The following is a 16,106-nucleotide window of genomic DNA, read 5'->3' as shown; positions in this document are numbered from 1 at the left end:
TTGTCTCTACTAAAAATAGAAAAATTAGCCAGATGTGGTGGCTCATTGCCTATAGTGCCAGTTATTCGGGAGCTGAGGCAGGAGAATCGCCTGAACCTGGGAGGCGGAGGTTGCAGTGAGCAGAGATTGCACCACTGTACTCCAGCCTGGGCAACAGAGCAAGACTCTGTCTCAAGAAAATAAAAAATAAAAATTACAGTTTAACTATTGATATCACATCTACATTTTATTAGGTATTATAAGTAATCTAGAGAAGATTTAAAATATAAGGGAGGATGTATGTAGGTTTTATGCAAAAACAATGCTATTTTATATAAAGGACCTGAACACCACGGATTTTGGTATTTTTGAGGGGTCTTGGATCCAGTGCCCTGCAGAAACCAAAGAAAGACTGTATCTGGAGGAAGAGTAAGGAGATGGTTGGACAGTGAAGATTTTGGAGTCAGAAAGTCCTCGGTGATACTGCTCCAGCCCACATGAAAAAAAGAAAAAGTCAGTACTGGGTGGCAATGAACTATAGTTCTCCCATTGCTGCTCCCCAGTTGTGTCATCTTGAGCAACTATGTACAGTACTTAAAATGTCTATTATGGGTTGAATTGTGTCTCCCCATCCCCCAAATATGTTGAATTACTAATTCCCAGTACCTCAGAATGTGACCTTATTTGGAAATAGGGTCATTCCAGGTGTAATTAGTTAAGGTGAGGTTTTACTGGAGTAGGATGGTACCCAAAGCCAATATAACTTGCCATGTGAAGGCAGACACACAGAAAGAATCCCATATGATGATGGAGGCAAAGGCTGGAGTTATGCTGCAAGCCAAGGAAAGCCAAAGATTGCCAGCCACCACCAGAAGCTAGGAAGAGGGAAGGAGGATTTCTTTAAAGCTTTCAGAGGAATGGTGGCCTTCCTGACACTAATTTTCTACTTGGAGCCTCCAGAACTATGGGACGATACATTTTTTTTCTAAGTCACTCTGTCTGTGGTACTTTGTTAATGCAGCCCTAGGAAATGAACAGACCGTCTAAAACTTGGTTTTCTTCATTATATAGTGGGGATCCTATTGTTTAGGAGTGATTGAGAGTAATTACTTCAACCGTATGTGTAAAGTGATAAAAAATATGTTAACCCGTCAGGAAATGAGAACTGCTATTACTGTTATTTTTATCACCATTATAGTTACCATTTTCCTCCATACGTTCTCTCAATGTGGTATAAATTTGTCATATTGGAATATATGTTGTTTCCCCCATTATAGGCTGAATATAAAAAAGCTGTAACCACTAATCAGTGGCACCGAAGATTAGAGTTTCCAAGTGGAGAGACAATTGTTATGCACAATCCAAAGGTAATGATGCTGTTTAAAATATTAAGGTATTAAGTTCATTTTAATATTTTTCTGTATATATTTGATAAATTGTTCATTTTTAGTAACTTGTACAGTGGGAATGTTTTTATAACAAGTGCATTGCTTTTAAAATGGTTTATTATTATAGTGGATAATACAGTTATTGTTTCTGTGATTCACACTGATCGTAGAAACAAAAACACAAATTTTTCATAGGGCAAGGTGCACACCTGTGAGAGGCTGAGACAGTGGAATGCTTGAGCCAGGGGGACAGCAGAACCCTGTCTCTGTAAAAAATAGGAAAATTAGCTGGGCATAGTGGCACGTGCCTGTAGTCTCAGCTACTCGAGAGGCCGAGGCGGGAGGATTACTTGAGCCCGGGAGGTTGAGGCTGCAGTGAGTCATGATTGTGCCCCACTGCACTCCAGCCTGGGTGACAGAGCAAGACCTCATCTCAAAAAGTAAATTTTTCTCAGGCTGGGTGTGGTGGCTCACACCCGTAATCCCAGTGCTTTGGGAAGCCAAAGTGGGAAGATTGCTTCAGGCTAGGAGTTTGAGACCAGCCTGGGCAACAAAGAGACTCTATCTCTACAAAAATTAAAAAAATTAGCCGAGCATAGTGGTGTGCACCTGTCTAGCCACTTGGGAGGCTGAGATAGAGGATCACTTGAGCGCAAGAGTTTGAGATTGTATTGAGCTGTGATCATGCTCACTCCAGCCTGGGTGAAGAGCAAGACTCTGTCTAAATAAATAAATAAAATAAGTATTTCTTATGAAGTTTCTGTTTATGGCAACATGATAACTGGAGTTTAGTATGCAATGTAGAAGTTGCTTGATAATTTTTTTCACTTGATCAGAAGTTGGCAAGCTTTTTCTATAAAGGGCCAGAGACAAAATATTTAAGGCTTTGCAAGTTACGTGTTCCCTGTTGCAGCCACCACCTCTGCCACTGTGGTGTGAAAGCAGCCAGAGACAATGTGTAAACCAATGGGTAGGATATTTTCAATGAATCTTTATTTATAAAAACAGATGGCCAGATTTTTCCTGTGGGCTGTAATATGCCTGTCTACCCTTGATATGGTTTGCTCTAACCTTTCAAGTAAAAATGTGTCCTTTTTCTTTTTCTTTTTATTGTCTCTATGAGTTTATCTTGTTTTTAAAAAAATATTGATTGCTGGTGTTCTGATTCTTTCATTTGCCAACCTTAATTTCTCTGAGCTCCAAGTTCCTCACCTGCAATAATGATCTCCCAGGGTCATATTTTAGATGAAATGAGGTAATTTATGCAAAAGCATCTAGCATGGGGCTTAGCACACAGTAGTTTCTGAGAACATAGGCTTTTTATTTATTCATTTATTTTTATAGAAAAGTTTATAAAAAACTTAAAATCCAACTACTTCTGTAGTCCTTATTGATACTGAAATAAAAATAAAAACATTCATATGCCAACAAAACGTAAACAGTTTAAAAGGATATTAAGTGAAAAATAAAAGCCTCCTATCTCTGCCTTCCTCATTTCTCCTCTCCATAGTAACCACTCTTAATCTTTTTGTTTGTTTTTTTAAGAGATAAGGTCTCACTCTCTTACCCAGGCTGTAGTGCAGTGGCCAGTCACAACTCACTGCACCCTCGAACTCTGGGCTCAAGGGATCCTCCTGCCTCAGCCTCCCGAGTAGCTAGGACTACAGGTGTGCGCCACCTTGCCTGGCCACTTTTTAAGATTTTTTTGCAGAGATGGGGTCTTGCCATCTTGCCCAGGCTGGTCTTGAACTCTTAGGCTCAAGCCTTCTTCCTGCCTCAGCCTCCCAAAGTGCTGAGATTACAGGTGTGAGCCAATGCACCTGGCTAACCTTTTTTTTTTTTTTTTTAAAGATAAACATTTTGCATGCTACATCAAGTATATATTCTTTTTTTTTTTAAAGAAAATTTTCTTCGTGGTACAGGGCTGAATTTAATACAGTTGGTTTAACAGAATGGATTCCTAAAAAGTGGTAGGGTTTTGTCATTATGTTTTTGTCACTGAAATTGAAATTGTAGTTTAATTGAGAATCTTACTATTTTTAAAGGATTTTGCTTTACTTGTTTTTATAAGACAAAGACTCCTCAGTTGCAGGTTACTTGTCCTCGATTTCTTTTTTTGTATTTATTTTATTATTATTATTTTTTTGTAGAGACTGGGTCTCTAACTTTGTTGCCCAGGCTGCTCTGGAACTCCTGAGCTCAAGCGGTCCTCCCACGTTGGCCTCTCAAAGTGTTAGGATTACAGGCGTGAGCCACTGCACTGGGCCTGTCCTTGGTTTCTTTCGTGTAAACCTGGAGTTTTATGTTAGCTTTTATTTATTTATTTTTTTTTTTTTGAGACAGGATTTTGCTCTATTGCCTAGGCTGGAGTGCAGTAGCACAAACACAGCTCATTGCAGCCTTGACCTCCTGGACTCAAGCGATCCTTCTGCCTCGGCCTCCTGAGAAGCTGGGACCACAGGCATGCACCTCCATGCCTGGCTAATTTTTAAATTTTTTATGGAGATGGGGTCTTACCATATTGCGCAGGCTTGTCTTGAACTCCTGGGCTCAAGTGATCCTCCCACCTCAGCCTCCCAAAGTGCTGGGATTACAGGTGTGAGCCACCATACCTGGCCTATGTTATTAGCTTTTAAATCAAGGTATAATACTTCTGACTTAATTGTGCAATTTTCAACATAAGCATTGGAAAGGTATTGATTTGCTTAATTTTGGTGGTTAATGAACACTAGCAAGACTCCTTCAAAGTTTGTTGTGGGGGAACAGTACTAATAATTTATAAACTCTCCGTACTCTAAGGTATAGCTTATTATGTGTTGAACTACTTAGCCTGTAGTGGAAAAGAATTTGTTAATGAGCTTTGTCATAATTCTGTTGCATCTTGAAGGTTATTGTTCAGTTCCAGCCCTCCTCAGTGCCAGATGAATGGGGCACCACGCAAGATGGACAGACAAGGCCCAGGGTTGTAAAGCGTGGAATTGATGATAACCTTGATGAAATTCCCGACGGTGTGTATAGTTTGTTTAGAACTGAGGTCTGTTTTAGTCCTCTCCATTTTAGCATCATTCTTTAGAATGATGAAGAAATAAACAGTTACTAGAATTCCCTGCCACAGCAGCCATTGCACCACCACTCCCAGCTAATATTTCTATTTTTTGTAGAGATGAAGTTTTGTCATGTTGCCCAGACTTTTCTCGAACTCCTGAGCTCAAGCTATTTGCCTGCCTCGGCCTCCCGGAGTGCTGGAATTACAGGCGTGAGCGAGTGTGCCTGGCCATATCTTTCTTTTTGGTTTTATTACTTTTGTATTTTTATTTTTTAATTGATACATATTAATGGGGTACACCTGATGTTTTGATAAATGCATAGAATGTGTAATGATGAAATTGAAGTAAATAGTATGTCCATCACCTCAAACATTCATCATTTCTTTGTTTTGGGAACATTTCAGATCTTTTCTCCTAGGTGTTTTTCTTTTTCTTTTTTCTTTTTTTTTTTTTTCAGACAGGGTCTCACTCTGTTGGCCAGGCTGGAGTACAGTGGTGTGATCTCGGCTCATTACAACCTCCGCCTCCCAGGTTCATGCGATTCTCTTGCCTCAGTCTCCTGAGTAGCTGGGATTACAGGCGTGCACCACCACACCCGGCTAATTTTTGTATTTTTAGTAGAGATGTGGTTTCACCACGTTGGCTAGGCTAGTCTCAAACTCCTGGCCTCAAGTCATCCACCTGCCTCAGCCTCCCAAAGTGCTGGGATTATAGGTGTGAGCCACTGCACCCTGCCTCTCCTAGGTATTTTGAAATATACAATAAATTATTGTTAACTGTTGTCACCCTACTGTGCTATCGAACAGTAGAAGTTATTCCTTCAACATACCTGTATGTTTGTACCCATTAATTGACCCCTTTTTATCTTCACTTCCCCCCTACCCTTCCCAGGCTCTCGTAGCCATCATTCTGCCCTTACCTCCATGAGATAAACTTCTTTAGTTCCTACATATGAGTGAGGACATACAGTTATCTTTATCTTTAAATTTAGAATTCTGTTAAAATACACATACCACATAGTATAGATTCTAAAATATGTTTTGTTGTGGAGAAGCACTTTGCTGGTTGGAACTAAGGTTTGGCAACACTTTTAGGCTTGTGGTTTTACACCTCACTGGTTTGTATTACTCTGGTGTGGGGATTGCAGACTTTTTCTGTAAAGGGCCAGATAGCAGATAGGCTTTGCAGGCCATGTGGACTCTGTTACAAACTACTCAGCTTTGCCATTGTTGTGTGAAATCAGCTGAAGACTGTATGTAAACAAATGGGCATATCCGTGTTCTATAAAACTTTGTTTTTTTTGAACGGAGTCTCACTGTTGCCCAGGCTAGAGTGCAGTGACGTGATCTGGGCTCACTGCAACCTCCACCCACTGGGTTCAAGCAATTCTTATGTCTCAGCCTCCCGAGTAGCTGGGATTACAGGTGCCCACCAGCACGCCTGGCTAATTTTTGTATTTTTAGTGGAGACAGCGTTTTGCCATGTTGGCCAGGCTGGTTTTGAACTCCTGACCTCAAGTGATCCACGTGCCTCGGCCTCCCAAAGTTCTGGAATTACAGGCATGAGCCACTACACCCGGCCCATAAAACTTTATTTTATTTTTATGTTTTTCCTTGAATGGTTTCACCTTCATCAAAAACTTTATTTATAAAAACAGGTGGCCGGGCCTGGTGGCTCACGCCTGTAATCCCAGCACTTTGGGAGGCCGAGGCAAGTGGATCACCTGAGGTCAGGAGTTCGAGACCAGCCTGGCCAACTTGGTGAAACCCTGTCTCTACTAAAAAAATACATATATAAAAATTAGCTGGGTGTGGTGGTGGGTGCCTGTAATTCCAGCTACTCAGAAGGCTGAGGCAGGAGAATTGCTTGAACCCGGGAGGCAGAGGTTGCAGTGAGCTGAGATGGTGCCATTGCACTCTAGCCCGGGCGACAAGAATGAAACTCTGTCTCAAAAACAAAACAAAACAAAACAAAACAAAAAAACAGGTAGGATGTGGGTAGGATTTGGCCTGTGGGCTATTGTTTGCCATTGCCTGCTTTGGTGTATGTGCTTTGGTTTCTTCTGTACTATTATTTAAGAATGGATTTTATTTTTACAATTACATACACTTCATGTTTATTGAAGTGTATGTAAAATGTTTCAATAAAATATATGTTTCTTATAAAATAAATATGAAATCTGAGTAATCTCCACTGGGGCTTAGTGTCCTGGGGAGTTCTGAAGCATCACAAGGTTGTGGAGCCTCCACAGATACAAACCTGCTGCTCATCATGTGCTATTAGCTTCCAGGAACAGAGAGAGCCTGCTGCCTCTACCTCTTGTTCTAGTTCGCTTTTATATGCCAAGAGGGACCAGTTGTTCCTCCAATTTGATGGGGTAATGAGGCTTATTCTCTTTGAAGGGTCATGAATTTCTTTGGCAAGTTTGTGATGACAAAAGGGATATCTAGAATATTGCCATTAGGAAAATCCAAACAAATTCCCATCTTTTATGTATGTTTAAAAATTTTTTTTGATAGGGGAGATGCCTCAAGTTGACCATTTGGTGTTTGTGGTGCATGGCATTGGACCTGTGTGTGACTTACGCTTTAGGAGCATTATTGAGTGTGGTAAGTGTTGGGTATATTGTATTTCATGGGGTGATCTGAGAACTAATAGAAGAGCTTTGGAGTATTCATTTTTAGGATAGTTCCCAGCTGTGTACTACTTGCTGAGGGGGCTGTAAGAGGAAATTTAAATGGTCAGTGGGAAATACTAAGTTGTACTTGATTTGCTCTTGTGACGTATGTGACGCATAAAATCCCAGACTGATGAATTAGACGGGGTCTTGGAAGTAATTTAGCCTTGCTGACAGCCTTTGCCTGAGCACCTGCAGCAGCTAGGAGCACCTCTGCATTGAATGGATTTATAGTCAGTGAGCTGGGAGAAGTTGTTTAATGGAAACATGAATCTGCCTGGTTGACTTAAATTTTTGAAGTTTTATTTTTATGTCCATATAATAATAGTTCGTATTTATTGAATATCTGGTATATGCCAAGTATCTTAGATGTCTTGTCATTTGACCCTCACAAATAAACCTTTGGGGTATAGGCGCTGTCAGTGTTATCACCACTACTGTGACTAATGAGGAACTGAGGCCTGGGGCAGTGGGGGTTGGGGGTAAAGAGGTAGGTAGGGGTGGGGATAAGTGAAATTCTCCCTTATCACAGTCAGTAGGGCCTGGAGCCTGGAGCCGGCAGTGTGATTCCAGAGCCTTTCCCCAAGGTGCCACGCTGCCTCCCAGCAGTGGTGGTTAATTAAACTGATGCATCCCAAGCATCTATTCCTTTGCAATAATGGAAAGTTTAAAAGAGCTTCCCAAAAGTTACTTATTCCTTTCTTTTTAAAAAATTTTACCAATTCTCTTATCCTCATTTTTTTCTTTAAAAAATGTATCTTTATGTTATTAAAAATACTGGCATATTTGAGGTAACTGCTGACTAGCTGTCAAGCTAGGAGAATTTAATTTATTTTCTCTGTTTTTTTTTTTCTTTTGAAGTGGATGATTTTAGGGTGGTTTCTCTCAAATTGCTGCAGACACATTTCAAGAAATCTTTAGATGATGGGAAAATAAGCAGAGTGGAGTTCCTTCCAGTTCATTGGCATAGTTCTTTGAGTGGGGATGCCACAGGTGTGGACAGGTTTGTGGATTTTGATAACTTGTTTTTCAAATTAGTCAAATTTAAATTTAAAATTTAAACCATAATATGAAATAGTTTATTGTAGCTTCAATCAATATATTTTTAAAAATTGTATACTTCTCACATATGATTAAATATTGGCTGTAAAGTTTACACACTACTTTGTGTGTGTGTGTGCATTCCTTTTGTAAATATTTAAGAGAATCTTAAGAAATTTTAGCTGGTTTTAAAATACAATTTTAATCTGTAGCAGTTTAGACAGGGGGCTGTCCTTGATATAGTAGGATGCCTAATGGCCTTTCCATCCCACCAAAAATGTCTCCAGAAATTGCCAGATGTCCCCTGGAGGGTAAAAATCACCCCTGGCTGAGAACCACAGATTCAGAATATTGTTTCTCAGTGGAGATGCTCTTGTCGGGACAATTCTTTGCTGTCACAGTGCAGACCACTTAACTTCCTTAGTGTAAAGGCCACTCAGTACTAGCAGTGCTCACCAGGCACTGTGACAATTAAAAATACTCTGCTCAATTTTGAATGCTCCCAATTGCAAATCATAAATACAGGTAATAGTTATGCTGGCACATGTCTAGATTTTAGTGAACACCGTAATGTTTCAGGGTACATAGTTTAATAAAACTATTTCTACAAACAGCATTTTGTCTATGTTAGGCCCTATTGTAAGGGTGTTTTCTTTCTCTGTGTGTATTCCTAAACTTCATTTTGGTCATTCTCAAATTAGGAAAGATTTTTCATTCCATGTAGCCCTGTTTTTTCTGTTTGATATTCTCTTTAGTCCTTTTGACCCACAAGTTTTGTCAAGTGTCCAGATTTGCAGTTAAGTGGAAGAAAAATGGAAGAGTAATCTTCCCTCTAAAAATAAAATAGAAATCTTTGCATATGACTTATATAGCAACTAACTCTTCAGAGAATCCCAAAATTCGTAGTATGGTTATAGGCACAAATAACTTTAAAAAAAAACCTGATTTTTGAGACAGCATCTCACTCACCCAGGCTCTGGAGTGCACTGGCATGATCATGGCTCACTGTAGACTTGGCCTCCTGGGCTCAAGTGATCCTCCCACCTCAGTCTCCCAAGTAGCTGCGAGTATAGGCGCAAGCTGCCATGCCTGGCTAATTTTTAAATTTTTTGTAGAGATGGGGTGTCACTGTGTTGCCCAAGCTGGTCTTGATCTCCTGGGCTCAAGCGGTCCTCCTGCCCTAGCCTCTCAAAGTGCTAGGATTACAGGCATGAGCCACCACATATGGCAGCACAGATTTTTTTGGTTTATCTTTATTTATATTTTTAATTTTTTTTTGATGTGGAGTCTCGCTCTGTCACCCAGGCTAGAGTGTGGTGGCACAATCTCGGCTCACTGCGACCTCCACCTCCTGGGTTCAAGTGATTGTCATGCCTCAGCCTCCCAAACAGCTGGGTGTACAGGTGCGTGCCACGACTTGTGGCTAACTTTTGATTTAAACTTTTTTTTTTTTTTTTTTTGAGATGGAATCTTGCTCTGTCGCCCAGACTGGAGTGCAGTGGTGCAATCTCGGCTCACTGCAACCTCTGCCTTTCAGGTTCAAGCAGTTCTCCTGCCTCACCCTCCTGAGTAGCTGGGATTACAGGTGTACACCACCACACTTGGCTAATTTGTGTATTTTTAATAAAGACGGGGTTTCGCCATGTTGGCCTGGTTGGTCTTGAACTCCTAACCTCAAGTGATCCACCCACTTTGGCCTCCCAAAGTGCTGGGATTACAGGTGTGAGCCACCGCATCTGGCCTATCTTGATTTATTTATAATGACTATCTACAGAAACAACTCATATTTCGTCTGTGGAGTTTTCTTGGTGTATTTTCAGAAGTCAAAAATCTAAACTTTAAAAAATATGTAAATTTCAGGTAGATGCTGACTGAATGTGCTGTATTTTTCTTTTTAAACAGGAATATTAAGAAAATCACTTTGCCAAGTATTGGTCGATTTCGTCACTTTACCAATGAAACTTTGCTAGATATTTTATTTTATAACAGCCCCACCTACTGTCAGACAATTGTGGAAAAAGTAGGAATGGAGATAAACCGTCTGCATGCACTCTTTATGAGTCGGAACCCAGACTTCAAAGGAGGTGTCTCTGTTGCTGGTCACAGTTTAGGTAAAACTGTCAAATATTCACATTTTAAATACAATTTTTGTTGAGTCATGACTGCTTTCAGTGTAGGTGATATTGTTAGTGCAAAATTAAGAATTACAGATTTTAAATTTCAGAAAGGGTAGAAATGAATGCTTTGAGTTTAGATTCTGCCTTTTCTATATTCACCTCTAGTATTACCTAGGGAATGCTACGTATTTTAATTTATTCTGCTGTTTGATAAAATAATTATCAAGTCTTGAATAACATGTAACTTCTGTATGACTTTTGACTATAGACATTGAAAAAAGAATTTATTTAGTGTTATAAAAGTACTACATTATACGGCAAAATATTTCTTTTTCGTAGGTTCTTTAATATTGTTTGACATCCTGTCTAATCAAAAAGATTTGAATTTATCAAAGTGCCCTGGACGTCTTGCTGTTGCTAATGGAGTTGTGAAGCAGCTACATTTTCAGGAAAAGCAGGTACGTCTGTACGTGGCCAATTAACATTTCGATTTAGAGTCTATGGAGCTGAACAATTTTCGAAAGTCTGAACTGTTTCCTGAAACTTTTGTTTGTTTGTTTGTTTTAACGAAGCCTCACTAGGTTGCTTTGGGCTAGTCTTGAGTTCCCTCCTGGCCTCAAGCGATCCTCCTGCCTTGACCTCCCAAAGTGCTGGCATCAATAACTCTTCAGAGAATCCCCAAATTCAGAGTACAGTTATAGGCCCAAATAAAATAGCTAGCGTGTCCAGCCCTGAAACTGGTTTTACATGTTAAAGTACACCGAGGTTTAGAAATGGAATGGAATCATATAGCTCATTATTTGAGTTTCTCACTCTCCTTCTTTATGGCTTATAAATTTAAATGTGAAAGTTTGTGATTTTTAAAAATGTGAATTATAGGAAATGGAGACTTGGGTGATTTATAAAATTTACATACTTTTCAGAATATTCAATTTCTTTTTTTTTTTTTTTTTTTTGAGTCGGAGTCTTGCTCTGTCGCCCAGGCTGGAGTGCAGTGGCGCAGTCTCGGCTCACTGCAAACTCCGCCTCCCGGGTTCACGCCATTCTCCTGCCTCAGCCTCTCGGAGTAGCTGGGACTACAGGTGCCCGCCACCACGCCCGGCTAATTTTTTGTATTTTTAGTAGAGACGGGGTTTCACTGTGGTCTCGATCTCCTGACCTCGTGATCCACCCGCCTCGGCCTCCCAAAGTGCTGGGATTACAAGCGTGAGCCACCGCGCCCGGCCTCAATTTCTTTTTTTTGAGGTGGAGTTTCACTCTTGTCACCCAGGTTAGAGTGCAGTAGTGTGATCTTGGCTCACTACAACCTCTGCCTTTCGGGTTCAAGCGATTCTCCTGCCTCAGCCTCCCGAGTAGCTGGGATTATAGGCACCTGCCACCACGCCCAGCTAATTTTTGTGTTTTTAGTAGAGACGGGGTTTCATCATGTTGGCCAGGCTGATCTTCAACTCCTGACCTCAGGTGATGCACCTGCCTCAGCCTCCCAAAGTGCTGGGATTACAGGCGTGAACCACTGGGCCTGGCCAGAATATTCAAACTTTGAATGGCAAAGTACTGTGCCTAAAATTATGATATGTCTGTAAAGCAAAATTGTTTCAGAGTTTTCGTAGATCAGGAGTCATTATATGGGAGTTTTTCTGAGCTTGTAATGTTTTTCATGCTTTTTTTTTAAAGATGCCTGAAGAGCCAAAGCTGACTTTGGATGAGTCGTGTGACCTTGATGTTGAAAATGAAGAAGTCCTAACTTTGCAAGAAACTCTGGAAGCACTTAGCCTCTCTGAATATTTTAGCACTTTTGAAAAGGAAAAGATTGATATGGAATCCCTGGTACTGATCGTAGTTTGCTTCATTTTGTTTGAAATTGTTTTTCTTGTGTAGATTGAAAATTAAGAATAAACACTTTCGTATCAAATTATACTCCAGAGTAGACAAAGACTGAAATGTTTTAAAAAATTGAAAAACACAGAATTTTTTTATAATCTGAAAGGCTTCTCTGAGTATGATGCAAAATCCAGAAGCCATCAAAGAAAAAAATTGTATAACAGTAGACACCATAAACAACATCTAAAGGCCAATGATACATTTGCAACACACATTATAGACAGAGGGCTTACTTCATTGATATTCAAAGCTTCTACAAATCAGTTACAGAAAGACCATCACATCAGTGTGATACGTAAATAGGCAAAGAATATAAACATGATTTACAGAAAAGGAAATAACAAATGGTCTCTTGGCATATGAAAACTCATAAGAGAAATGGAAATTGAAAGTACAATGGGATTTTTTTTTAACTTACCAGTTTGAGAAAATAGGAAGTTTGATAATATGCTATGTGGCCAGGATGAAGGGAAGTAGGCATTGTTATATATTGTTGGTCAGACTGTAAATTGGTACAAACTCTTTGGAAGGCAGTTTGGCAATATCTTTAAGAATATAAAAATTACCCTTTGCTTCATCAATTTCATTGCCAGGAATATTTCCTACAGAGAAATATTCACACAAGAATTATCTACAAGGATACTCACAGCAGTGTTTGCAATGTAACAAAACATTAGAGACACCATTGGTGTTGAGTAGGGTGCTAGTGAAATCATTTGTGGTGCATCCGCATAACGGAGTACCCTACAGCTGTTGAATGACTGATGCAGTGTCAGAGATACCCGTCTCTAAGGTACACTTACATGAAGAGAGCAGAGTTCAGTACTGTGTGCATAGTAGACCATACACACAGAGAAAAACATGTAGGTGCTATGCATACCTAAGACATCGCTTCAAAGCAAATTTCCACAGTTGCTGCTGAGAGGAGAATTCTATGTTTGGGACAGCAGTGGAAGGAAGATATTTCATCGTATGCTTGACTACAGCTTTGGAATTTTGTATACCATATGTGTATTTTCTGTTAATTAATAGAATGATTTAGGTGTGGAGGCCTAAGATTTTATAGCCTAAGCCAATGCATGATTTAAATATAAAATAAATAACTTTTAAAAAGTTAAGTGGCTCTTAGATTGCTTTAGATGATGTGGTTTGTTTATAATTTTCATATTCTCATTTCAGTTCTTCTATCACTAGATTGATTAATGCGCTTGTCTGTTTCCTTTTAAAGCTTATGTGTACAGTTGATGACCTGAAGGAAATGGGGATACCCCTTGGACCCAGAAAGAAGATAGCTAACTTTGTAGAACATAAAGCAGCCAAACTGGTAAAGTTCACCTCTGACTCAAGAAAAACTAAAACTCATGGTTTGACCAGTTCGTTTATATTATAGAAAATTTTAATACTACTATGGTTAGGTAAGCTAGTTTGCTCCCTACCTAGGGCACAGTAATGGAGCTGATGGAAACCCAGACTTAGGAGTCAGAGTTGGGCTTAAGTCCACATTAGGCTAAGTGACCATCCTGGTGTTCCTGGGACTAAGTTCCTAGGATGAAGGGCTTTCAGTTTTAAAATGGATATTTAAGGTTTTCCTGGTGCAAAAACTGGTTAAGTTCTGACAGATAAATTCTCAGCTCAACCACTCATTAGCTGCATATTAATGAGCAATTTTTATTTGCTTTTATTCATTTGTTTATTTTGAGATGGGATCTTGCTGTGTCTCCCACTGCTGGTCTCAAAACTCCTGGGCTCAAGCTATCCTCCCGCCTCAGCCTTCTGAGCATGAGTGATTTTCTTAATTTTTCTGATCCTTTGTTTTCTTCATTTCTAAAATGGAAGTAATAATACCTTCCTTATAGGGTTGGAATAAGCATGAAATAATGCATGCAAAGCTTAGCACCAAGTAATAGCTCACTTTCTTTCTTCCCAGTCCTTAATCATCTAAAGAGATGAGGAAAAACATACACACTAAAGTCTCATTAAACACTAAACAGCAAAAATTTTTAACAATACAAAACAAGGCAACAGCTAAAAAGCATTTAAAACTAGAACTGGAAAAATATACTTGTTTTATTAATTTTAATTTATTGATCAAGTTAATTTTACAGAGGTTTTCTAATTAGAAAAATTAGATGACAGAGTGGCTGTCTTATTTGTATTGTTATTAACATGCTCTTTGATGATCCATCTTTTGAATTTCTATGGTTCTATTATTTTACTACCTATTTGGAAATTAACCTACGTCATTTCTTTATATGAAAAATGACAAGTCATAGGACTGTTTTTTTTTTTAATGGTTAGCTTAAGGAATTGAGTCTTTCAGCATTTTATTGAATAGCTACCTCTTTTGAGTCAGGCACTGTGTTCAATTCTTGGGAGCTGGAGATTAACCAAGAGTGTGCTGTCTAGTTAGGGGGAGTGTGTTGAGCTCAGATGACAACATACCAGCCCCATAATAGCGTGCTGTGTGTGCTGTCCTGAGGCAGATGAGAGGTGGCAGTTCTGGCTTGTTGAGACAAGCATGGGGTTGGTGAGAGAAGACTTCTCCAAGGTGATGGTGCTTGAGCTTGAAGGAGGGGTGAGGTCAGAGGAGATGGCCTTCTGGAAGCTGGCATGTGTTTTCCTGTAGCATCAGGGAAGCTGGAAACTGGGAAGGGCAGAAGGTTCCAAAGGCCCAAATGGCAGATGTGGAGGCTTGGATTTTCTCTTGTAAGGGAGTGGTTTTCCAACATGTTCTTACGGCCATGAAAGTCGTGGTGTTTTTAAACATTACAAAATGCTGACCTGCTTATTCTATCACAAGTTATGATTTAGCACCAAATCATCTGTGTAGTCTAAATTTTAACTTTTGGATTATGGAGAGTTTGCTTGGTCACAGTGCACAGATGAAGTTGGAAAGGTGTGAAGTGGAGGCGGCTGCAATCTTACATAGTAGTAATTGTAATTGTACAGTGACTGAAAGAGAGATGATAGGGTTTAAGGTAGGAGGTGGAGAGGAAGGGAGCAACTCAAAAGACATTTTAGACATAGACAAGCAGTATTTGATTAAGTGCTGAGGAAGGTTATTAGTTTTGACAGTTAAGAGGTATCTTTCATGTCATTTTTCTTGTATGTTGAATCATTCTGTAATTCCAGTTTTCAAAGAGCTTTTCAGCTCACCTGAGCCTCACAACAACCCGGAGTAGATCCCCAGACATCTGTTTCTGATGAGCACAGTAGTCAAACTGAGACTAGGACACAAGTGTGTCAGTGTTGTTCCTGTACACAGGCTGCGTGCTCCATACAGAAAAATGCTTGTCTCCGTGTATACATCAGTGAAGCAAAAGCCTGTAAAAAAAAAAAAAAAAAACAAAAACAAGAAATGAGAAGCTTTGTGTTCAGGCCCTACACCATGTTCTTAATTTATTCTGTAATGAAAGGGAAAAAAGTAGAAAAGGATTCTACAGTTCTTGAAGAATATCTAGAAGGAGACTGGTTTATGGACTGCAGTTGCTTAGATATATAAATTATGGCATTGTAAGAATGTTTTGAAATGAGCAAAAATCTATAGAGTCATCTTATTTTTTAAATTCAAAGGTAATTGCCTTTGGATGAACCATGAAACTTTCTCAGCTGAGTTGCCATTGATTGCTTTACATTTCTTACAGATGACAAGGTGCTACTAGATCAATACAAAAGTAATATGGTGTGTCTTGTTGATTTACTGTAACTGAAATAATGGGACCAAAATTAGCGATTATTTTATAATAAGGAGATCAAATATTTGTGATATTTGTGACTATGTGCTTTTTTTTCTTTTTAAAGCATCTTAGTAATTTTCATTTGAAAAGGAATTGTTTCTAGTGTTGGAGATATTGATAGTTCAGTTTTTTTTTTTTTTTTTTTTTTTCTTGAGAAGGAGTCTTGCTTTGTCTCCCAGGCTGGAGTGCAGTGGCACGATCTCGGCTCCCTGCAACCTCTGCCTCCCAGGTTCAAGCGA

At 39.5% G+C, this 16,106-nt stretch overlaps 1 protein-coding gene across 3 annotated transcripts in view; it reads left to right on the top strand.

Moving 5' to 3' along the window:
- Positions 1–16,106, top strand: part of SEC23IP (SEC23 interacting protein) — a 49,778-nt gene that overhangs the window by 15,907 nt on the left and 17,765 nt on the right. For all 3 annotated transcript variants that reach the window (XM_055247226.2, XM_063625123.1, XM_063625114.1), the window contains exons 5-12: positions 1,257–1,346; positions 4,255–4,375; positions 6,934–7,023; positions 7,953–8,094; positions 10,035–10,243; positions 10,589–10,707; positions 11,924–12,076; positions 13,359–13,454. In XM_055247226.2, coding sequence (XP_055103201.2) covers positions 1,257–1,346; positions 4,255–4,375; positions 6,934–7,023; positions 7,953–8,094; positions 10,035–10,243; positions 10,589–10,707; positions 11,924–12,076; positions 13,359–13,454 — 1,020 coding nt within the window. The remainder of the gene's footprint in view (positions 1–1,256; positions 1,347–4,254; positions 4,376–6,933; positions 7,024–7,952; positions 8,095–10,034; positions 10,244–10,588; positions 10,708–11,923; positions 12,077–13,358; positions 13,455–16,106) is intronic.

Source organism: Symphalangus syndactylus, chromosome 2, assembly GCF_028878055.3.
Source record: "Symphalangus syndactylus isolate Jambi chromosome 2, NHGRI_mSymSyn1-v2.1_pri, whole genome shotgun sequence".
In the NCBI taxonomy this organism is placed as follows: Eukaryota; Metazoa; Chordata; class Mammalia; order Primates; family Hylobatidae; genus Symphalangus; species Symphalangus syndactylus.
Note: the sequence above shows the minus strand (reverse complement) of the source record. Positions and strands in the feature narration are given on the sequence as shown.